General features: G+C 44.2%; 1 protein-coding gene across 14 annotated transcripts in view; it reads right to left on the bottom strand.

Moving 5' to 3' along the window:
* TRIO (trio Rho guanine nucleotide exchange factor) overlaps window positions 1-24,927 on the bottom strand; it is a 3,493,742-nt gene that overhangs the window by 2,931,356 nt on the left and 537,459 nt on the right. For all 14 annotated transcript variants that reach the window (XR_012724343.1, XR_012724344.1, XR_012724345.1 and 11 more), the window contains exon 14: window positions 13,109-13,300. Coding sequence is in view for 11 of the 14 variants with exons in the window: in XM_075314973.1 (XP_075171088.1) it covers window positions 13,109-13,300 (192 nt within the window). In the remaining 3 variants the exon portion in view is untranslated. The remainder of the gene's footprint in view (window positions 1-13,108; window positions 13,301-24,927) is intronic.

Below are 24,927 nucleotides of genomic sequence, written 5' to 3'. Positions count from 1 at the left end.
CATGGCGCTTTACAAGTGAAAGGGTATACGTACAACAATCATTAACAGTACATAACAGACTGGTACAGGTGGAGAGAGGACCCTGCCCGCGGGGGCTCACAGTCTACAGGGAATGGGTGATGGTACAATAGGTGAGGATAGAGCTGGTTGCAGTGGTCTACTGGACTAAGGGCTATTGTAGGCTTGTTGGAAGAGGTGGGTCTTGAGGTTCCTCTTGAAGCTTTCCACGGTAGGGGAGAGTCTGATGTGCTGAGGTAGAGCGTTCCAGAGTATGGGGGATGCACGGGAGAAATCTTGTACGCGATTGTGGGAAGAGGAGATAAGGGAGGAGCAGAGAAGGAGATCTTGTGAGGATCTGAAGTTGCGTGCAGGTAGGTACTGGGAGACTAGGTCACAGATGTAGGGAGGAGACAGGTTGTGCATGGCTTTGTATGTCATGGTTAGTGTTTTGAACTGGAGTCGTTGGGTGATGGGAAGCCAGTGAAGGGATTGGCAGAGTGGCGAGGCTGGGGAGTAGCGAGGGGAGAGGTGGATTAAGCGGGCCGCAGAGTTTAGGATAGATTGGAGGGGTGCAAGAGTGTTGGAAGGGAGGCCAGAGAGCAGGAGGTTGCAGTAGTCGAGGCGGGGGATGATGAGGGCATGCACTAATGTTTTTGCTGATTCTTGGTTAAGGAAAGCACGGAGACAGGAGAGGTTTTTGAGTTGTAATCGGCATGAGGTGAAGAGGGCTTGGATGTGTGGCTTGAAGGATAGAGCAGAGTCGAGGGTCACTCCAAGGCAACGAGCTTGTGAGACTGGGGAGAGTAAGCAACCATCGAGTTTGATGGAAAGGCTTGTTGGAGGAGATGAGTGAGGAGGAGGAAAGACAATGAATTCTGTTTTGTCCATGTTAAGTTTTAGGAATCGCGCAGAGAAGAAGGATGAAATAGCAGACAGACATTGTGGGATTCTGGTTAGTAGAGAGGTAATGTCAGGTCCAGAGAGGTAGATCTGTGTGTCATCGGCATAGAGATGATACTGGAAGCCGTAGGACTCAATGAGCTGTCCCAGGCCGAAGGTGTAGATGGAGAACAGCAGGGGTCCAAGAACTGAGCCTTGGGGGACACCGACAGATAGGGGGCGAGATGAGGAAGTGGTGTGAGAATGGGAGACGCTGAAAGTTCGGTCGGTTAGGTATGAGGATATCCAAGATAGGGCCAAGTCTGTGATGCCCAGAGATGAGAGAATCTGTAGTAGGAGGGAATGGTCTACTGTGTCGAAGGCAGAGGACAGGTCCAGGAGGAGGAGGATAGAGTAGTGTCGCTTGGCTTTGGCGGTTAGTAGGTCATTAGTGACTTTAGTTAGGGCAGTTTCAGTGGAATGATGCGGTCGGAAGCCAGATTGTAGCTGGTCAAAGAGAGAGCAGGAGGAGAGGTATGAGGACAGTTCAAGATGGACATGCTGTTCTAGTAGTTTTGAGGCATAGGGGAGAAGGGATATGGGGTGATAGTTTGACACAGAGGATGGGTCAAGGGAGGGCTTTTTGAGGATGGGTGTAATAGAGGCATGTTTAAAGCATGAAGGGAATACACCAGTTGTTAGTGATAGGTTGAAGAGATGGGTTAAGGCTGGGATGAGGACTGCGGTGATGTTGTGGATGAGGTGGGATGGGAGCGGGTCCAGTGCACAGGTTGTTAGATGTGATCTTGAGAGTAGAGTGGAAAGATTGTTTTCTGTCATGGTGGAGAAGCTGGATTTGGAGGAAGAAGGCTGAGTAGCTATGATGAGGGGCTGTGGTGATTGTGGGCCAAAGCTTGCTCTGATGTTGTCAACCTTCTGCTTGAAGAAAGAGGCAAAGTCTTCAGCTGAGAGGAGAGGAGAGGGAGGTGGTGCTGGAGGACGGAGGAGAGAATTAAAAGTGTTGAATAGCTGTTTAGGGTTGTGAGAGAGAGAGGATATGAGGGATGAGAAGTAGGTTTGTTTTGCAGCAGTGAGTGTGGACTTAAATGTGGTGAGGGACTCTTTATATGCAATTAAGTGCTCAGTGGAATGAGACCTCTTCCATCTGCGCTCAGCAATTCTGGAAGCCCGTCTCAGTTCTTTAGTCTGACTAGTGTGCCAGGGTTGCCTGTTGATTGTGCGGGTTTTGGTGTGTGTGAGGGGGGCGGCTGATTCGAGAGCTGCAGAGATTGTAGTGTTGTATAAAGTTGCAGCAGCATCTGCATCGTGTAGAAATGCAATGTCTGTGAGAGGGAGAAGGGACTGAGAAAGGGCGTGTAAATCAATGTGTTTTATATTTCTGCTAGGGTGTGAAAGTTTGTGGAGGGGGGGTTGCGTAGATGGAGAAGAGAGGGAAGAGAATGTGAGTAGGTTGTGGTCAGACAGGGGGAGAGGTGAGTTAGAGAGGTTAGATAGGGAACAGAGGCGAGTGAAGATGAGGTCCAGCGTGTGGCCATCTTTGTGAGTGGCTGCAGAAGACCATTGGGTGAGACCGAAGGAGGAAGCGAGTGTTAGAAGTTTGGAGACAGATGGGTGGGAAGTGTCAATGGGGATATTGAAATCACCCATAATGATGGTGGGGATGTCGTTGGAAAGGAAGTGTAGTAGCCAGGTGGTGAAATGATCAAAAAAGGCAGTGGCTGGCCCTGGAGGGCGGTAAATGACAGCCAGTTGAAGGTTGGAGGGGGCGTAGATGCGAACGGAGTGCACCTCAAAAGATGGGAGAGTAACCGAGGGTGGTAGTGGAATTGGTGTAAAGGAGCATTGGTCGGACAAGAGCAAACCAACTCCTCCACCATGCTTGTTACTGGGGCGGGTGGTGTGAGAGAGTTGGAGACCGCCATAAGAAAGTGCAGCAGGAGAGGCAGTGTCAGAGGGGGTGAGCCAGGTTTCAGTGATGGCGAGGAAGGAAAGTTTATTAGTGATGAAAAGATCATGAATGTAGGATAGTTTGTTGCAGACAGAGTGAGCGCTCCATAGAGCTCCTTTTAGTGGGACTGGGGGAGCGGGGGTCTGGTGAATGTGTATGAGGTTTGAAAGGTGCGGAAATTTGTGTTAGGTTGTGGATGTTGGTTTGAAGTGACAATAGGGATGTGGTGAGGAGGACCAGGATTTGGAGAGATATCCCCAGCAGTGAGGAGAAGCAGTGAGAGTGTTAGTAGGTGAGAGCAGGAGAGGCCATGAGGTGGCCGTGAGTGTCTGGAGACACTGGGTGTAATATTGAGGAAAATGTCTGAGGGGAAGGTGAGATGGGTGGGGAGGATAGAAGGAGAGATGAAAAGTTCATTACTTGGTTTAGGGATCAGCGGGGGCAGTAGAAAGTGAAGTATTATAGAGGTGAAAGTTAATAGACACACGAACATTGTTTACATTGACTATGTGGTCAAATACCTTCCGGTCACTTCCGGACCAATTCTGGCCTAATTCAATGCATCATACTTATATGGTGCATACTTGTCATGGGGCAGACAAAGTCTTTGGGCAGACTTTGAGCTGTCCCAGTATGTACACATACAAGCGCATTCAGCTGTGAGGGGGTGGGGTGCAACAAGAACCCCTTGATCACTCAATCAAAGAAGCCAGATACAGCATCACATAGGCAAAATAAACAAAGGTCATAAAAGGAAGGTGGGGGAACATGGGGGGAGGTCACAGATGCTGGAGCATGCCAGGGAGATATTGAAGCAAAGAGGGAACAGGTCAGATATATTGGAAAAGCAGGATGAAGGAATTGACATACCATGTATTAAAACACACAGCAGAAAGAAGGGGATAGCAGGTCAGTTCATGGAAAAGCAGGATGAAGGAATTGACATACTTATATGGTGCATACTTGTCATGGGGCAGACAAAGTCAATGAACAATGAAGAATGCAGGGAAGTGAGAAAAACAAAAAACGTCTCTGGAAGTGAAAAAGGGAAAGAAGAATGAAATCAAGACTCCTCTTCCAGGGAATTCCGCTGGAACGAATCAATGGGTATCATAATAATTTTGTCCATTGGGCCAATCTTATGTAATCGCAGCAGTCGAATATTCATCACTCAAAGTCCTTAAACGGTTACATATCAACGTTGTGGACTTTGCCTGAGCCGTTGCTCATTCATGTCAAGCCATCTGAGAGCATCTTTAGGATTTTCAAAAAATAATGTCTCTTGCAGTGCAGCCACCCTGAGCTTAGCTGGGTATAGCATGGAGTACGAGACTTGTGCATTTCTCAGGCGTCGTTTGACATCTGTGAATTGAGCTTTTCTTTTTGAAATTTTAACTGAATAATCAGAAAAGAAGGATATTTTGTGACCGTCCACCGTTATGGACCCTTTGTTTCTAGCCGCTCTTAGGATCGCATCCCGGTCTCTATAATGTAGCATTTTCACTAGGACAGGTCTTGGAGGAGCTCCCGGAGGCAGGGGTCTGGTGGGCACTCTGTGGGCTCTCTCCACAGCATACAGGGGGCATAGGACCTCTGCGCCAAATACTTTTTGTAGCCATTTCTCAAAGAATTCTGACGGATTTGTGCCTTCCGTTTTTTCTGGAACCACAATCAGCCGCACATTGTTTCTCCTCAATCTATTTTCTAAATCATCTGTCTTGTTAAGTAGAAATGCCAGTTGCTGATCATGCCTGTGGGAGTCACGGGTAACCTGGGGCATTTTGTCCTCTAAGTCACTGGATTCTCCCCTCTGACGCCGTCATTCACTTTTTGGAGGCTCTATTTCACACCTGATAACTCCTCAATGATTTGGCCCATCTGGAAGCTGAGGGATGTCACTGTATTGTGAGGGCTGTGCTGCCTGGAGCTCCCCAGTTCAGCTCCTTCATCCCAGTAACCGTGGGAGCCCCGCGTTCTGTGCTCCTGGCGTACTCAGCCAGTTTTTCAACAGCGTGTGTGGCCACAGCTCTCCCTGCTTTGGAGGCTGGTGTCTGTGTCCCACTGCCATTTTGTGCAGTACCTTCCGTTCCCGCCGCCTCCTTCTGCCTCCTGCTCGTCCCCCCCGCCATGTAACCGCCGTCCAAGCTGCGTAGTGAGTGCAGGGTGGTCTTTGGTTGCTGCACGGATGAATATTGTCCTCTCCGCGGCCCAATGGATGTCAGGATAACCGGCGGTTCCAGGAGCTCTGACATCAGGCCACGCCCGTGGTACCGATATTTAATGAAGGTAAGTCGGTGCATCCAGACAACTACTGTCCAGTAAATCTGGTATCAGTAGTGTGCAAAGTTTTTGAGGGCATTTTAACGGATGACATACAAAATTATATTGCAGAAATAATATAACTGACAGACAGCATGGATTCATGAAAGATAAGTTCAGGTAAGTGCAAATCTAGATATTGGTAATGCAGCTGACGTGATATATTTGGACTTTGCAAAGGCATTTGATACTGTACTACATAATAGCCTTATACTAGAGTTCCAGAAGCAAGGACTAGGGGAAACTATATGCAAATGAGTAAGGAATTGGCTAAAAGATAGGAAACAAAGAGTAGTCAAAAATGGTATATTCTTTAAATGGGCTATAGTCAGCAGTGGGGTACAATCTGGGCTAGGACCGATAATTTTTAATATCTTTATTAATGACCTTGTGGATGTGATTGATAGTAAAGTGTCAGTCTTTGCTGATGACACAAAACTATGTAGGATATTAAAAACTGACCTTAATAGTACAATATTACAAATTGATCTGGATAAGATGTCAGAATATGCAGACACTTGGCAAATGAGATTTACTGTTGATAATTGTAAAGTAATGCACCTAGGATGGAGTGATCCTATAGCTGCATATACTACAGAACAGGAGAAGGACTTGGGTATTGCAGCTGCAAAAGCAAACAAGATTTTAGGGTGTATAAAAAGAGAAATTAGATCCTGTGATCTCAACGTATTGTTACCCCTCTATAAATCACTTGTAAGGCCACAACTAGAATATGGGATTAAGTTTTGGGTGCCACATTTTAAAAAGGACATTCAGAAGTTAGTCAGTTAAAAGGCAGGTAACTAGACTACTACAAGGAATGGAAGGCCTCACATATGATGAGGTTGAAAAAGTTGCATTTGTTTAGCTTAGAAAAAAAAGACGTCTCAGAGGAGAGCTCATTTATATGGAGAAATACATGCGTGGTCAATATAAAAGGACTGGCACATGACTTAGTAGTTCCAAAGACAATACTAAGGACCAGAGGTCACTCACTGCAAGTGGAAGAAAGGTAATTCCGGCACGGATACTTCAGTGGCTGCCTGAACCTTACAGAGGGTGGTCATGTTCTATGGCCGCTCGGTGTGAATTCAGATGTAGCAGTGCTGGAAGTGCCGTGAGACGTCATGTGAATTAAGTCAGACCTGCAGGGGTGTTTCTGGGATTATTAAATTGGTGAAATAGGGTGCTTTTGTGTTATTTATTTTAAACTAGCTGTGTTGCCCATGATAGTAACTGTCTGGCTCTCCAAGTCAGTCTCTCTCCCAGTCTACTGTCACTCTCTCCCAGTCAGTCTTGTCTCTCTCTCCCAGTCAGTCTTGTCTCTCTCTCCCAGTCAGTCTGTCTCTCTCTCCCAGTCAGTCTGTCTCTCTCTCCCAGTCAGTCTGTCTCTCTCTCCCAGTCAGTCTGTCTCTCTCTCCCAGTCAGTCTGTCTCTCTCTCCCAGTCAGTCTGTCTCTCTCTCCCAGTCAGTCTGTCTCTCTCTCCCAGTCAGTCTGTCTCTCTCTCCCAGTCAGTCTGTCTCGCTCTCCCAGTCAGTCTGTCTCGCTCTCCCAGTCAAGAAAATAGAGCGAATCCTGCACACTAATAAGATAAATGACAATGATATATTTTTTGAGGATTTTTATTGTGTTTTTTTTCTTGTGAGGATGTCAAAAAATTAAATGTATTTTTCCACTCCAACGTTATGGCCACAACCCTGGCCTATTTCAAGGACTATAAAGTACAGAAACAGCACAAAGAAAAAAGTTACAATGAGTAAACAATGTGTATTATACAATCATAATGGTAATACAGTACCACTAATAGTGGAGAAAAAACAAGGATTACAAAAAGTTTGTACACAAGTGAACACAATATTGGTGGAGATAGTGTTAAAAAAATGGAAAAATGTACACATGTTCTACAAAGATTAAAGTTATATATTTATGACCATCAGGGAGGAGTCATGCATATAACAAAACATAAATATATGAAACACACACCTCAATGAGTTTGTAGAAAAGTGTATATCACATGAAAACGGTCTGTTGCGTTAAATTAAAGTTCACCACTCCTAAGGAGCCTGGGGTCAAAGGATGATATAAAATGGTAAGTAACATATATGGAGTAAAAACTCAGGTGAAGAGTAATTTAGTGACTACTGGCTGAGTGGGATAGTCTGACAACTGTCAGATATAGATACCTTAACATCCTCGTATGTCTATATAGGATTTGAATGATCCTCTTATCCACTCTATTCCAGAACTATAATGACAAATGACATATAATGTCATGTCTAAGAGCTAAAAAAGAACATGAGCCGGAGGTATTATATAATGTAATATCCAAATGATAGTATTTACCAATCGGTCCTGAGAAAATGAGATTTGTAGAACCACCTGGGTCTTTTTTTCCTTGGATGGGACTGAGGCTATAATTATGCCCTAGGTAATAAGTGACCTGTTGCCTCCAGCCTGTACAGTTTGCAGTCTATAATATACACTATAACAATATATGCCATTAGAACATCAGACTGATCAAGTGCCATATTACCAACTGATAAATGAGTACCAGCTTGTATTTATCACCTATTTCAAATCTGGTTATGGGAAAGCAGTCCCAGAAAGGTAAGTAGAAATCAACACCTAATTATAGGAATAGAGAAATATGATAGTGGAAAGTGTCCGTTATATGGTGAAAAAAGACATTCAACTATATAAATAATATCTTATTAGTGTGCCGGATTCACTCTATTTTCTGGACTATTATTTTCCGAGCACCTTATTTATTTCTTAGAGAGAGCCAGACTTTACTATTTTGCTGCACATCTCTCTCCCAGTCAGTCTCTCTCTCTCTCTCTCTCTCCCAGTCAGTCTCTCTCTCTTCCAGTCAGTCAATGTCTCGCTCTCTCTTCCAGTCACTCTGTGTCTCTCTCTTCCAGTCACTCTGTGTCTCTCTCCCAGTCATTCTCTCTCTCCCAGTCAGTCTCTCTCTCCCTCTCTCCCAGTCTCTCTCTCCCTCTCTCCCAGTCAGTCTCTCTCCCTCTCTCCCAGTCAGTCTCTCTCTCCCTCTCTCCCAGTCACTCTCTCTCTTCCTCTCTCCCAGTCACTCTCTCTCCCTCTCTCATAGTCACTCTCTCTTCCTCTCTCCCAGTCACTCTCTCTCCCTCTCTCCCAGTCACTCTCTCTCCCTCTCTCCCAGTCACTCTCTCTCCCTCTCTCCCAGTCACTCTCTCTCCCTCTCTCCCAGTCAGTCTCTCTCTCTTCCAGTCAGTCAATGTCTCGCTCTCTCTTCCAGTCAGTCAATGTCTCGCTCTCTCTTCCAGTCACTCTGTGTCTCTCTCTTCCAGTCACTCTGTGTCTCTCTCCCAGTCATTCTCTCTCTCCCAGTCAGTCTCTCCCTCTCTCCCAGTCTCTCTCTCCCTCTCTCCCAGTCAGTCTCTCTCCCTCTCTCCCAGTCAGTCTCTCTCTCCCTCTCTCCCAGTCACTCTCTCTCTTCCTCTCTCCCAGTCACTCTCTCTCCCTCTCTCATAGTCACTCTCTCTCCCTCTCTCCCAGTCACTCTCTCTCCCTCTCTCCCAGTCACTCTCTCTCCCTCTCTCCCAGTCACTCTCTCTCCCTCTCTCCCAGTCACTCTCTCTCCCTCTCTCCCAGTCAGTCTCTCTCTCTCCCTCTCTCCCAGTCAGTCTCTCTCTCTCCCTCTCTCCCAGTCAGTCTCTCTCTCTCTCTCTCTCCCAGTCAGTCTCTCTCTCTTCCAGTGAGTCAATGTCTCGCTCTCTCTTCCAGTCACTCTCTCTCTCCCAGTCAGTCTCTCTCCCTCTCTCCCAGTCAGTCTCTCTCCCAGTCACTCTCTCTCTCCCAGTCACTCACTCTCTCTCTCCCAGTCACTCACTCTCTCTCTCCCAGTCACTCACTCTCTCTCTCCCAGTCACTCACACTCTCTCTCCCAGTCACTCTCTCTCCCAGTCACTCTCTCTCCCAGTCACTCTCTCTCCCAGTCACTCTCTCTCCCAGTCACTCTCTCTCCCAGTCACTCTCTCTCTCCCAGTCACTCTCTCTCTCCCAGTCACTCTCTCTCTCCCAGTCACTCTCTCTCTCCCAGTCAGTCAGTCTCTCCCAGTCAGTCAGTCAGTCTCTCCCAGTCAGTCAGTCAGTCTCTCCCAGTCAGTCAGTCAGTCAGTCTCTCCCAGTCAGTCAGTCAGTCTCTCCCAGTCAGTCAGTCAGTCTCTCCCAGTCAGTCAGTCAGTCTCTCCCAGTCAGTCAGTCAGTCTCTCCCAGTCAGTCAGTCAGTCTCTCCCAGTCAGTCAGTCAGTCTCTCCCAGTCAGTCAGTCTCTCCCAGTCAGTCAGTCTCTCCCAGTCAGTCAGTCTCTCCCAGTCAGTCAGTCTCTCCCAGTCAGTCAGTCTCTCCCAGTCAGTCAGTCTCTCCCAGTCAATACTTGGAGATTAAAGGCTCTACCACGCACAATATAGGTTCTATGGGGATAAAGAATCATATAGTATAGTAAAGTGAACCCCAGCACTCGAATGAAGACAAAAAGGGAATATGCGTAAGTGAATTTATTGACTGACACACTGCAAAAGGAACCTAACCAGAGCAACAGCACCAACGTTTCGGCATAGAGCCTTTCTCAAGGTTGTTGCCTGAAAAGGTGTGAAGACAATAACAATAGTGAGTGCATTATGTACAGGTGATACACAGAAATATATACAAATATTCATGAAGGAATACTGCGGATGGAACGTACATCACTGGTCAGAGTAAGGAAACACGGGTCTCGAAGGACAACCGGAGGTGGACAAATAGAGGTAAGGTTCCACACGTATTGCAGAGTGTGCTCTTAATTACATGGAAAAAGAATAATTAGTACAGGTAAAGTAACATATTACGTACCATGGGAGATAATAATGGTCAAGTGACATAGATAAGTTGCTTGTACAAACCAAACTGAACAGCCGGAGCTAGTATCACTACCAAGGAGAGAAAGAAAGAAAAGGAAACAAGAGAGAGAAGAAGAAAGGAAGAGGGAGATGAAGAGAGAGAAAAAAAGAGAGAAAAAAAGGAGAGAGAGGAAAACAGAGGGAGAAAAAAGGAGAGGAGGAGAGAGGGAGAGAAAGAGGGAGAGAGGGAGAAGGAAAGAGAGAGGGAGAAAGAAAAAGAGGGAAAAAAAGAGGGAAAAAAGAGAAAGAAAGGAGAGAAAAGAAGGTAAGAAAGAGAGAAAGAGAACAAGGAGAGAGAGAGAGGGAAAGAGGTAGAGAGGGAGAGGGGGGGAGAGAAGGAAGGGAAGAGGGAGAGAGAAAGAGAAAAAGAGGGGATGAAAAAGGAAAGAGAGAAATAAAGGAAGAGAGAGAAAAAAAGAGAGAGGGAGAGAAAGAGAGGGAGAGAGAGAGAGAGGGGGCCAGGGAGAGAGGGAAGGAGACAGAGAGGAGCAAGAAAGGAGAGGGAAAGAAAGAGGAAGAGAGAGAAGGAAAGAGAAAGAGAGAAGGAGAGGGGGAGAGAGAGGAAGAGAGAAAGAGAGGGAGAGAAAGAAGGGGAAAAGAGAGAGGGAAAGAGGGAGAAGGAAAGAAAGGAAAAAGAGGGGAAAGGGAGAGAAAGAACGTGAGAGAGACAAAAGGAGAGCAGTGAAAAAAGGAGGGAAAAGAGGAGCGCAGCAGGTAAACATAGTTGGCAACAACAGAGAGATAGGTGCTACATACCGTAGGTGAAGAGGTGACAGGATCACAATGTGAGGTGAATGGACGCCTAGAAAAACAAAGCAGCAAGGTGCTCCTCTCTGTCTCCTTCCCTCTCTTCCTGGTCCCCTCTCTCTCTCTCTCTCCCTCTCTCTTTTTTTCTCTCTCTCTGTTCCTTTATTTCTCTCTTTCCTTTTTCATCCCCTCTTTTTCTCTCTCTCTCTCCCTCTTCCCTTCCTTCTCTCCCCCCTCTCCCTCTCTACCTCTTTCCCTCTCTCTCTCTCTCTCCTTGCTCTCTTTCTCTCTTTCTTCCCTTCTTTTCTCTCCTTTCTTTCTCTCTTTTTTTTCCTATTTTTCTTTCTCCCTCTCTCTTTCCTTCTCCCTCTCTCCCTCTTTCTCTCCCTCTCTCCTCCTCTCCTTTTTTCTCCCTCTGTTTTCCTCTCTCTCCTTTTTTTCTCTCTCTTCATGTCCCTCTTCCTTTCTTCTTCTCTCTCTTGTTTCCTTTTCTTTCTTTCTCTCCTTGGTAGTGATACTAGCTCCGGCTGTTCAGTTTGGTTTGTACAAGCAACTTATCTATGTCACTTGACCATTATTATCTCCCATGGTACGTAATATGTTACTTTACCTGTACTAATTATTCTTTTTCCATGTAATTAAGAGCACACTCTGCAATACGTGTGGAACCTTACCTCTATTTGTCCACCTCCGGTTGTCCTTCGAGACCCGTGTTTCCTTACTCTGACCAGTGATGTACGTTCCATCCGCAGTATTCCTTCATGAATATTTGTATATATTTCTGTGTATCACCTGTACATAATGCACTCACTATTGTTATTGTCTTCATACCTTTTCAGGCAACAACCTTGAGAAAGGCTCTATGCCGAAACGTTGGTGCTGTTGCTCTGGTTAGGTTCCTTTTGCAGTGTGTCAGTCAATAAATTCACTTACGCATATTCCCTTTTTGTCTTCATTCGAGTGCTGGGGTTCACTTTACTAGTCTCTCCCAGTCAGTCTCTCCCAGTCAGTCAGTCAGTCTCTCCCAGTCAGTCAGTCAGTCTCTCCCAGTCAGTCAGTCAGTCTCTCCCAGTCAGTCAGTCTCTCCCAGTCAGTCAGTCTCTCCCAGTCAGTCAGTCAGTCTCTCCCAGTCAGTCAGTCAGTCTCTCCCAGTCAGTCAGTCAGTCTCTCCCAGTCAGTCAGTCAGTCTCTCCCAGTCAGTCAGTCTCTCCCAGTCAGTCAGACAGTCTCTCCCAGTCAGTCAGACAGTCTCTTCCAGTCAGTCAGACAGTCTCTCCCAGTCAGTCAGACAGTCTCTCCCAGTCAGTCAGACAGTCTCTCCCAGTCAGTCAGACAGTCTCTCCCAGTCAGTCAGACAGTCTCTCCCAGTCAGTCAGACAGTCTCTCCCAGTCAGTCAGACAGTCTCTCCCAGTCAGTCAGACAGTCTCTCCCAGTCAGTCAGACAGTCTCTCCCAGTCAGTCAGTCAGTCTCTCCCAGTCAGACAGTCTCTCCCAGTCAGACAGTCTCTCCCAGTCAGACAGTCTCTCCCAGTCAGACAGTCTCTCCCAGTCAGACAGTCTCTCCCAGTCAGACAGTCTCTCCCAGTCAGACAGTCTCTCCCAGTCAGACAGTCTCTCCCAGTCACTCTGTGTCTCTCTCTCTCCCAGTCATTCTGTGTCTCTCTCCCTCCCAGTCAGTCTCTCTCTCTCCCAGTCAGTCTCTCTCTCTCTCCCAGTCAGTCTCTCTCTCTCCCAGTCAGTCTGTCTCTCTCTCCCAGTCAGTCTGTCTCTCTCTCCCAGTCAGTCTGTCTCTCTCTCCCAGTCAGTCTCTCTCTCCCAGTCAGTCTGTCTCTCTCTCCCAGTCAGTCTCTCTCTCTCTCCCAGTCAGTCTCTCTCTCTCTCCCAGTCAGTCTCTCTCTCTCTCCCAGTCAGTCTCTCTCTCTCTCCCAGTCAGTCTCTCACTCTCTCTCTCACAGTCTGTCAGTCTGTCCTTCTTCCCCTCTTTGTCCCTCTTTCCCTCCCTGTCTGCCTGTGCATATGTCTAATGAGGTGTCAGTGCAAAATTGCAATGCAACGGTGAAGATTCCTTTAGCGGACATACACACACACACATACACACAACTAAACTGAAATGCTATTTGTTTCTTAACATTTTGCAAATAAAATGGAAAATATTTAGCATTAGATTTCGTTCAGAAAAAAAATACACCTAGTTAAATAAATCAGCACATAATCCATGAACAGATTCTTCTGTTCCTGTATAAAAATTCTGAAAAGGAAAATGTGTCAACTTACCTCCTTTACATGTGAGTGAAGTGAAACTGACATATCTAACAAGCCCTTGCGCTGTTCAACACGTCTAACAAAATCTTGGATTCGGTCTTCTAGCTGATGAGCTGCTTGATAAATTTCTTCTGGGTCACATTCACCTGTTTGTGCCAACTGTTCAGCAGCTTCCAATAACTTGTCTGCATTTGTGTATGTATTCTGAACATTGAAGAGAAAAAAACCCAGATCAATTAATAATGCCTATGGAAAAGTATAACAATTTTTACAGAAAAATTAGGAGCACAAAAAAAACCCCAAAACAGTTGACACCGAGAGAAAGTATATGAGAGAGGCTTCTTAAAAGCCTAATTCTTTAAGTACCAAGCTTATTGTGGCCTATAGTGTTTTTTTTCTTTTAGCATCTGCTCTTTACTCCCTTAAGGACGAAGCCAATTTTGTACTTATTGCCCAGGCCATTTTTTGCAATTCTGACTAGAGTCACTTTATGAGGTTATAATTTTGGAACGCTTCAGCAGATCCCGGTGATTCTGAGTTTTTTTGTGAGATATTGTACTTCATAACATTGGTAAATTTAAGGCGATATGTTTTGCTTTCATTTGTGAAAAAGAAAATTTGATGAATATTTCGCCATTTTCAAACTTTTAATTTTTATGCCCTTAAACCAGAGTTATATCACATGAAATAGTTTATAAATTACATTTCCCACATGTCTACTTTACATTAGCATAATTTTTGAAACAACATTTTTTGGGGTTAGGAAGTTAGAAGGGTTCAAAGTTCATCAGCAATTTCCCATTTTTTCAACAAAATTTACAAAACCATTTTTTTAGGGGCCACATCACGTTTGAAGTGACTGAGAGGCCTAGGTGACAAAAAATACCTAAAAGTGACACCTTTCTTAACACTGCGCCTCTCAAAGTACTAAAAAACCCCATCCAAGACGTTTATCACCTTCACCTTCACCTTCAGGTGCTTCACAGGAACAAAGCGATGTGGAATAATAAAAAAAAAAATCATCCTTTTACCTGAAAATGTTGCCCTAGCCCAAATGTATTAACTTTTAGAACAAATACAACAAAATAGACCCCAAAATGTGTTACCCAGTTTCTTCTGAGCGTGCTGATACCCTACATGTGGTCAGAACCTTTTTTTTAGACAAATGGGAGTGCTCGGAAAAAAAGGAGCAATAGTTTAATTTTGGAACACAAATTTGGCTGAAATAGATTGCGGGCACTATGTCGCATTTGTAGGGTCCCTAAGGTACCTAAACAGCAAAAAAAAACCACAAGTGACACTGTTAAGGGGGCCATAAATTTACAGTGATGCAATCTAATTATGCATCTACCTTAACCCAGTCTGCATCCAAATCATGAGTCATTTGTTAGTAGCATGCATACTATTCTTCCATACAGAAAGAGAAAAAGATCTAGATCTGGTTGGATCTGGCGGAGAAAACTCAACGTATATTAGGCAAATGTTTGGTTAAACAAACAACAAGTTTAGTTAAAGTATCTGGGGGTACTTCTAAACAGGATTTCATAGGGTCTCAACTTAGTGGTCCCTGCTGGGGTGTTGTCTGACATTGAACAATGCAAGGGGAAGACTCTCATGCCCTTGTTTCCTACACTGCCCAAACCTCCCAACCCTCCCTCTATTCTGTGGATGGTATGGGGTGTGTAGGGTCAGTTCTGTGTCCAAGGTCTGCCATATCTCTTTGGCTGGCAATTAAAGCAGGTCACTAGCCACTTCCTATGGTCTCCAGGAGCCCACAGCCACACCCTATGTCAGTCCTCTTCTTCTTCTGAGACTTGATCTTGTAGGCTCAGGACAATGTTTTCTCAAGACTTTCCATCTTTCCTTTCTTCTTCACATCGGGGTCATTTAAAAAGCACAGATTGACTGTCTGTTTCTGTGGTAAGTGGTCTTGGGGCTTCTTTGAATGTTCTGTCAACGAGGGCATTTCTTACTGCTTCCCTTGATTCCTCCAATGTAGGCCTCAATCCTGCTCACCACAACTCTGTCTGGCAATAGCAAAGCTTCCATCAGTTCTTCTATGGCCTCTTGGTGGTGTACAGTTCAATTGTCGGTCATCCAATCTCTTGTCTTCCATACTGAGTAGATATTGTCTGCCATCTTGCAGGCTTCAGTGAAAGCACATACCTCTGCTTCTTTTGCAGACAGGGATGTGGGTAGCGACTGCTCTACCAGCACGGCGTCTTCTGCTACCACCACCATACCCGTGTGGAACCGTCTTCTTGATGCACATCTTGATCCATCCGCAAAGGGGTTAAGTCAGGGTCCAAGATGTATCCCTCACTAAATCAAATCCAGAGGTTTCCTGCTTCAACTATGCCAGAGTCGACTACCTCTTCCACCAAGGTAACAGAGAACAATAGAGGAAAATAGAGGTTTTTTGAGCCGCGCCAATGATCACTTCTCAGGTATTCAGATTATTGGATCTTTATTTTGCACAGGTCTACGCGTTTCTGGAGTCTCAGCTCCCTTCCTCAGGACCATCAGGCATAAGAACACATCAAATCTACCATAATGGAGACTAACACAGTATAAATACATTTGATGACATCACAAGACCGCCCCTGATAGAAAAAAAAAAAAAGGGCGGGAAAGGGTGCATTGCAGTGAAGCATGACGCAATACAAGTAACTTCATGAAGGATGTGAAAAGTAAAATCAATTATAGTGGAGATAACACATATCTCAGATCGTGAAGTAATGAAATTACTCAAAACATAAAAATCACCAAAAATAACAGATCTATGTGTGATCATGATTATCTCTCAAAAAATATATATATATGTATGTGCAGGGAGGACATATGAAATGAGCCTAGAACTCACTTAGACATGTCAGCGCTGGAAAAACCGGGAATGTAGGATAGATCAGTGAGAGCATGAGACCACGCATCCAACAAGGCAATTACTGTTTCCGGGTGATGGAAGAAAAAAAACAGTCAAAATGCCCTGAATCCATGAAAAAAATAAAGAGAAAAAAACCATAGCCAATGTTCCAGATGGAAAAAAGTCCAAGGAAAGTTCAGGAGCGTGGGAAAAAAAAACACTCCGCATGCGCAAAAAGCAAGTGCCAGAAACAGAAGGTGAAATGAGTTCAGGACCGTGAGAAGAAAAGTTACGGCGCTTGCGCTGTTGAGAGCCAGGGAACAAGTGGATAGTATTTGAATTAGAGTGAATGGAGTAAGACATGTAGCAAAACAACAATAAATGTGTACTAATCAGACCTGAATAGACTAGATCAAGCATAATAGCCGGAGGAAACAAATTATATATATATATATATATATATATATATATATATATACATATATATATATATACACATATATATATATATATATATATATATATATATATATATATATATATACACATATATACACATATACATATATATACATACACATATATACACATATACATATATATACATACACATATATATATATATATATATATATATATATATATATATATATATATATATATATATATATATATATATATATATATACATACAGAGAGAGAGAGAGAGAGAGAGAGGACACCTAAAGAAAGAGCAAGGAAGCTCCTGCAGAGCGTCAGATCAAATAATGTATATTAAAATATAGGATTAGTGTGGATAGAAAAGAGGGTATTAGGAACAAGAAAAACCATATGTCCCAAGTGCAAGACTGCAAACCATCGTAGTGAGCTACCAGTGATGCCGGGGATCACAGACCTCTACTACAAAAAATTGTAAGAGAGAAAACAATGGAGTGTAAAAAATGTGATAGGGGTGGGTGATGCAATCACCGTATAGTCTGTCTGCTAATGACGCAATAAAAGTGAATATATATATATATATATATATATATATATATATATTATATTATATATATAAATATATACATACATACATATTACATTTTAGAAGAGCGCCCCCAAGTCGGAAGGGGAAGGAGAGAAAAAAAAAATAAATTTATTGTGTGTTCGAGGCAATTATTGCTAATAAAAAAACAGATATGAATCTGTGTCCCAAAAAAACTTATAAATATGATGCATGATGATAAAAAAAGCATAAAAACTATAGTTGACCTGGCATAAAACATAGCTAAAAACCTATAAAGGATACACCAAATGAAACTATACACCATGTTACAAGAATTATTAAAAACATAAAAAATAAAAAACATAAAAAGCACTTAGGCACTAAAAACATATATGAATATAAATATAAAATAAATATATAAACAAACAACCCGATGGTATTTAATAAAATAGATCTTTGACCTCATTGAGGCCACGAGGTTTTAATGTATTGAGTTTATAAATCCAATATGTTTCTTTCTTATTAAGAACCTCTATCCGATTAGATATGTATGGGGGTATATATTCTATAGGGGTGACCTTTAGTTTGATTTTTTTTGTCATGATATAGAGTAGTATGTCGGGTAGTCCATGAAGCATAAAACCCACTTTAATGTTGTGTCTGTGGGAGTTAATTCTATTATGTAGTGCCTGAGAAGTTCTCCCAATATAACGCTTATCACAATCACACTATCAGGTAAATGACAAAATCAGATTGACAAGTGAGGTGTCCTTTTATCAAAAAATCCCCCCCACCTGGGGCCAAACCGAAACTGACCCTCTCATGCTGAATAGTTTTATAACATAGGCAATTTTTAGCCAAGCATTTATATGAACCCATAGGTTTATTCGTAATGGAGGGAATAGAAAAGTCCCTAAGCCTGCTGGGGGCCAATTGTTTTTTTTTAGGCTAGAGGCCCTTCGGTACGTGATCTTTGGGTGGGTAGGTAGAGCCTCTTTCAAATAATGATCATTGTGGAGTATGTTCAAATGTTTATTTAAGATGCTTTTGACAGTGTCCCCATCACAGCTGAAGGTAGTCAAAAAGTGGGCAGAGAACTTATTCTTGGAGTCAACCTCATCAGCAGGGGTGTCAACATTTTTTTCAGTAGTAAGATCAATTTGTTTCAAACCTCTAGAAGCCTGATATGATCAAAACTTTCCATGCCTGTATAAGTAAAATATATCTTTGTACCGTGTTAGCCAGTAGAGATAAAAAAATTGTTTAAAAGAACAGGTATCAACCACTGAGGACTCTCTGTTCTTTTAAACAATTTTTTCATGCCTGTATAGTAGTTGTGACTTTCACAACTTCACTTGGTGAGTATTACTGCTCTCTGTCTCTATCCCGTGTGTTATTGGGGTAAAACCCTATTGCGTTTCTTCTCCACAGCTTTTTACTCATCTTCCACCAAGGTGTCAGAGGTGGGACACTCCCCCCTTGGAAGAGGGAGAAGTGTAGCAGGATGGACCGCACACCGGGAGTTGGTGACTTTATCAGGAAGCAGTGATGTCATACGGGCATTGACCTTCAACTGGTGCTTTAGGTTGGTGTTTCTCGGACTAGATCCAATCTGGCTGAGTATTATCCAAAGGGCTGCTGTCTTGCTCCATGGCAAACAGGTAGAATGACTTCTGGGAGATGACGTGATGAAACTCTTCAGGTGACTGTAAATGCAGCACATTTGTATGTGGGGTGATTTTGTAAGCTGTTAGATTCATCTCCATACGTCTTGATACTTGAAAGAGGGTGTCTTGGTCCTTCACTCTGTAATCAAGAGTTACCAGCTGTAGCTGTTTGCATATGGGCTCTTGGAGACCTGATATAAAGGACTATACCCAGGTTTGTAAGAAAGAGCAATAAAATTGTAAATTGGGGTCAGGAGAACACATTCTAAAAACTAAGATCCCCTAAAACCCCGGGGAAATAAAAGAACACAAGAGTGTTTGGTAACTTGTAAGCAGCACCCCCCCCCCCCACCCGACAACATATACACAACTAAAAATAGCAGTGGAGCGTGCCTACTCTACCTCTCCTGTGCTGACCCTATAACTGGGGACCCTGCAGTCTCCCTCATCCCAACAGTAGACCTAATGGTGGCCAGGACCCTGACATAATATCCCCATACCATACCCCACCCCAGGGCTGGGCAAAACACAGAGTGGCAGAAAGAAATCTACATTCAGGACAGGAAATAATGGGGTGGGTTTAAATGGACACAGTGCTCCACAGACAGTACACAAGTCCAACCTATGGGATAGCTTATAGGGTGGAGGGCGTTGCTTCTAATAATGGGCCTGGAGAAGCCATTTTCACAGACAGGTAAAATACACAGTGTAGTTACTAGATTCAGAATTACATCTCTTCAATACAAACGTCTAGATTCTATCTCAGTGCAAAACAATAACACAACAGGTTCATCTATCGCTACTCCAGCGTGGGTGACAACAAATTACACTCACCTTCACTATACGCCAGCTGTACATTAATACCTCGAGTACTAGCAAAATCGGTTCCCACTACATACACCTCATGAGGACGGTCCATCCAAACCTCAATAACGTTGATTAAGGTCAAGATTAAGGATTCTCCTAATGCAATGCTATCTATCTCCTACCTAGGATCGCGAAGAACAGAACACATTACATTCCACTGAGTTACAGCCAGGGCTCATTACCATCAGCTCGGTACTCAGCAAAAACGTACCAGGTTACTCCTACCATAACGCTGTACCTGGACCTCGAAAACCCCCCTTTCAAATCCTCTCACAGAGGAAAACCAGGATTCCAGATCTTATCGATTATTGATGACATGTCACACACAGGTGTATATTACAGTCTATTTACTGGGACACGAACAGTTATATTCTACAAAGTACAAGTTCCTCTTTTTTCACACAGCTGTTAGAGGCTCACTTCCTCATTTCCATGAGCAAGTCTGCTATATTCTTTTCCCTCTTCCAGACAATCAAAATAATGAACAACAAATTGATTGACATAACAAAAAAAACAAGATATAACGTGCAGGTGTCTGAACTTGCCTACATTACACACCTACACATATAACCATATAACCTGGATCATACCAGAAGTCAGTGTATATCAGAACTTTCTCATTTTCCTCTAGCGCTAACTAAAAAAAAAGTAACTTGTAACGTCTGCTTTTTCCACAGGACAGACAAAAAAAAACAAAACAAAAACACATTACATTTAACATAATGCAGACGGATTAAGATAAAAAATGAGCTCGGTGGGTTCACTTAGGACGTTTATCTCATTCGAGAGCGCGGTCATTAAGTGTCTAGACTGGGACAGCCCAACCCCCCCCTTTCGAAATGTAAGTACACGCATGAGGTCTGCGAGGTAAGATAAGAGAAATTTTCTAACCTCTGGAGCTGTGCATTCTCCCCTCTCGTGTAGTTGCCTTTTCGAATCAACGTGTCAGCATGGCCATCTGTCATCCAGAAGTTCCATCCTAAGGTACATTCAGGCGCCATTTGATAAGGGAGCCATAAATTTACAGTGATGCAATCTAATTATGCATCTACCTTAACCCCGTCTGCATTCAAATCATGAGTCATTTTTTAGTAGCATGCATACTATTCTTCCATACAGACCAGAGAAATGTACACATATCTGCATAGAAAGTATGACTGGTTTAACTACGGAAGTTCTCATACATGTAAAGAAATCAGTTGGCTAGGAGCCAATAATACGTAACACGTCTTCTATTAGGTAAACTATGAAAAGAGCTTATTCTGTTATTCTGCAATAATATATACAGTGCTGGCCAAAAGTATTGGCATCCCTGCAATTCTGTCGGATAATACTTCGTTTCTTCTTGAAAATGATTGCAATCACAATTTCTTTGGTATTATCTTCATTTATTTTGCTTGCAATGAAAAAACACAAAAGAGAATGAAACAAAAATCAAATCATTGATCATTTCACACAAAACTCCGAAAATGGGCCAGACAAACGTATTGGCACCCTTAGCCCAATAGTTGGTTGCACAACCTTTAGCCAAAATAACTGCGCACAACCGCTTCCAGTAACCATGAATGAGTTTCTTACAATGCTCTGCTGGAATTTTAGACCATTCTTCTTTGGCAAACTGCTCCAGGTCCCTGAGATTTGAAGGGCGCCTTCTCCAAACTGCCATTTTGAGATCTCTCCACAGGTGTTCTATGGGATTCAGGTCTAGACTCATTGCTGGCCACTTTAGTAGTCTCCAGTGCTTTCTATCAAACCATTTTCTAGTGCTTTTTGAAGTGTGTTTGGGTCATTGTCCTGCTGGAAGACCCATGACCTCTGAGGGAGACCCAGCTTTCTCACACTGGGCCCTACATTATGCTGCAAAATTTGTTGGTAGTCTTCAGACTTCATAATGCCATGCACACGGTCAAGCAGTCCAGTGCCAGAGGCAGCAAAGCAACCCCAAAACATCAGGGAACCTCCACCATGTTTGACTGTAGGGACAGTGTTCTTTTCTTTGAATGCCTCTTTTTTTCCTGTAAACTCTATGTTGATGGCTTTTCCCAAAAAGCTCTACTTTTGTCTCATCTGACCAGAGAACATTCTTCCAAAACGTTTTAGGCTTTCTCAGGTAAGTTTTGGCAAACTCCAGCCTGGCTTTTTTATGTCTCGGGGTAAGAAGTGGGGTCTTTCTGGGTATCCTACCATACAGTCCCTTTTCATTCAGACGCCGACAGATAGTACGGGTTGACACTGTTGTACCCTCGAACTGCAGGGCAGCTTGAACTTGTTTGGATGTTAGTCGAGGTTCTTTATCCACCATCCGCACAATCTTACGTTGAAATCTCTCGTCAATTTTCTTTTCCTTCCACATCTAGGGAGGTTAGCCACAGTGCCATGGGCTCTAAAACTTCTTGATGACACTGTGCACCGTAGACACAGGAACTTTAATCCATGTTAACTGGCTGCAAGTGTGATTTAGTTATTGCCAATACACGTTAGGTGCCACAGGTAAGTTACAGGTGCTGTTAATTACACAAATTAGAGAAGCATCACATTATTTTTCAAACAGTGCCAATACTTTTGTCCATCCCCTTTTTTATGTTGGTGTGGAATTTTAACAAATTTGGCTTTATGACAATTTTGTTTTATTTTTCATTGAAGACAAATTAAATGAAGATAATAATACAAAAAAATTTGTGATTACAATCATTTTCAAGAAGAAACTGAGTATTATCTGACAGAATTGCAGGGGTGCCAATACTTTTGGCCAGCACTGTATATATATGTATATACACGTGTGTGTCATCATTTTATATTACGCTAAGTCAGCATGATTCACTTGTCACATGAAAGTCCAGACTGTCTGATGAGTCTTATGATGTTTGAATGCAAATATAGGTGTTGTACACAGTTCAAGCACTATCTTAAAACCTGGTTTTTGGACATCTTCATATAACTCTTAATAGTCATAATAGTTCATAATCTTGTCCCTAACAACCCCATTTTGGAAACTAGATCCTTGAAGGAATTTATCTAGATGTTTGGTGAGCAACCTGAACCCCCGGGTGCTTCACAGAAGTTTACAACGTTGAGCCATGAAAAAAAAATAAAAATGTATTTTTACTATAAAATTGTTACTTCAACCTGATAGCTTTTTTATCCACAAAGGTAACAAGAAAAAAAAAATGCACCATATAGTTTAGAAATATCACTGTCGCTCAGATCAAAAACCTGTCACTGCACGATTGGTTATCAATGTTTTTCTAGTGTGACTTTTTAGAGTGTATAAGAATGGAGCCGCTAGTAGGCAGGGAATACCGTGTGAAGATCTCCAAATGGTTCAAATATATAGCTTATAGAAGTGATGGCGAACCTATGGCACGCGTGCCACCAGGGGCACGCTGAGCCCATTCTGCTGGCACGCGTGCTGTCGCCCGATCCTGCAGCTTTAGTCTGCTAGTGCAGTCGCGCCGGCAGATCAAATCTGTGTTGGAGCGGAGGAGACATTTCTCCTCCGCTCTGACACTCCTCCTCCCACGGCTGCAGGTGTGTTGCCTAGGAGACGGAGGAGCGTCAGAGAGCAGCGCCGGCGTCGTCTGCTGGCCGCGTGGGAACTGAGGACCCAGCGGCGCGCAGCGGTGGAGCGTGTGCAGGAAGGTAAGTTGTGTGTTGCTTTTTTTATTTTTTTTATTTTTATAACTCGTGTGCGGCTGTGCCAAGGTGGGGGTGGGGGGGCAGCGCCAGCATGGGGTGGGGGAATGCACATGCCAGTGTGGGGTGGGGGAATGCACATGGCAGCATGGAGTGGGGGAACGCACATGGCAGCATGGGGTGGGGTGGGGGAACGCACATGGCAGCATGGGGTGGGGTGGGGGAACGCACATGGCAGCATGGGGTGGGGTGGAGGAACGCACATGGCAGCATGGGGTGGGGTGGGGGAACGCACATGGCAGCATGGGGTGGGGGAACGCACATGGCAGGATGGGGTAGGGGTGGGGGGATGCACATGGCAGCTTGGGGTGGGGGAGGGGGAACGCACATGGCAGCATGGGGTGGGGGAGGGGGAACGCACATGCCAGCATGGGGTGGGGGTACGCACATGCCAGCATGGGGTGGGGGAACGCACATGCCAGCATGGGGTAGGGGAATGCACATGCCAGCATGGGGTGGGGAAACGCACATACCAGCATGGGGTGGGGGAACGCACGGGGGGGATGACATGCATGCTAGGATGGGGGGGAAACATGCTTGCCAGGATGGGGAACAATGCATGCCAGGATGGGGAATAATGCATGCCAGGATGGGGAACAATGCATGCCAGGATGGGGAAACATGCATGGCAGGATGGAGGAAACATGCATGCCAAGATGGAGGAAACATGCATGCCAGGATGGGGAAAACATGCATGCCAGGATGGAGGAAACATGCATGCCAGGATGGGGGAAACATGCATGCCAAGATGGAGGAAACATGCATGCCAGGATGGGGAAAATATGTATGCCAGGATGGGGAAAACATGCATGCCAAGATGGAGGAAAACATGCATGCCAGGATGGGGAAAACATGCATGCCGAGATGGAGGAAACATGCATGCCAGGATGGGAGAAACATGCATGCCAGGATGGAGGAAACATGCATGCAAGGATGGAGGAAACATGCATGCCAAAATGGGGAAAATATGTATGCTAGGATGGGGAAAACATGCATGCCAAGATGGAGGAAACATGCATGCCAGGATGGGGAAAACATGCATGCCAAGATGGAGGAAAACATGCATGCCAGGATGCGGAAAACATGCATGCCAGGATGGAGGAAACATGCATGCCAGGACGGAGGAAACATGCATGCCAGGATGGAGGAAACATGCATGCCAGGATGGAGGAAACATGCCACGATACGATAGGGTACATTTACCAGGAAGGGGTACATTTACCTGGCTGGGGGTAAATTAACCAGGATTGGGAACATTTACCAGAAATGGGGTACATGCCGGGATGGGGGAACATTTACAAGGATGGGCAATATGTCAGGATGGGGTACATTTACCAGCATGGGGGAACATGCCAGAATGGGGTACATTTACCAGGATGGAGGACATTTACTAGGATGGGGCCGTGATGGGGACAAATATATCAGAATGTAGGAAATATATATCAGGATGGGGGACATGTTTACCAGGAAGTGGCCCAGGAAGGGGGACATAACTACTCAATGAAAGGGGAGGGGAGCAACTCCTATGTCTTTATGGGATTTCAAGATGTTCAGACTTTGAAATGTAGATGTGGATTACAGGGTGACATCTGATTGCATTCCAGGCTAAAATCTCTGTCTAATATGCTGCAATTTTTTTCCAGAAAGATCAACTGCTGTGTCTGGAAAGGGCAGGGGCTCAGCTTCAATGTGTGGTAAGCAGGCATGAGCGTGATGCCCCCTGCTGAAGAGAAGACTGCAAAGGTAAGGTTACAAT

Source organism: Anomaloglossus baeobatrachus, chromosome 6 (assembly GCF_048569485.1).
Source record: "Anomaloglossus baeobatrachus isolate aAnoBae1 chromosome 6, aAnoBae1.hap1, whole genome shotgun sequence".
Lineage (NCBI taxonomy): Eukaryota > Metazoa > Chordata > Amphibia > Anura > Aromobatidae > Anomaloglossus > Anomaloglossus baeobatrachus.
The sequence above is the reverse complement of the archived record's forward strand: the minus strand, read 5'-3'. Positions and strand labels throughout refer to the sequence as shown.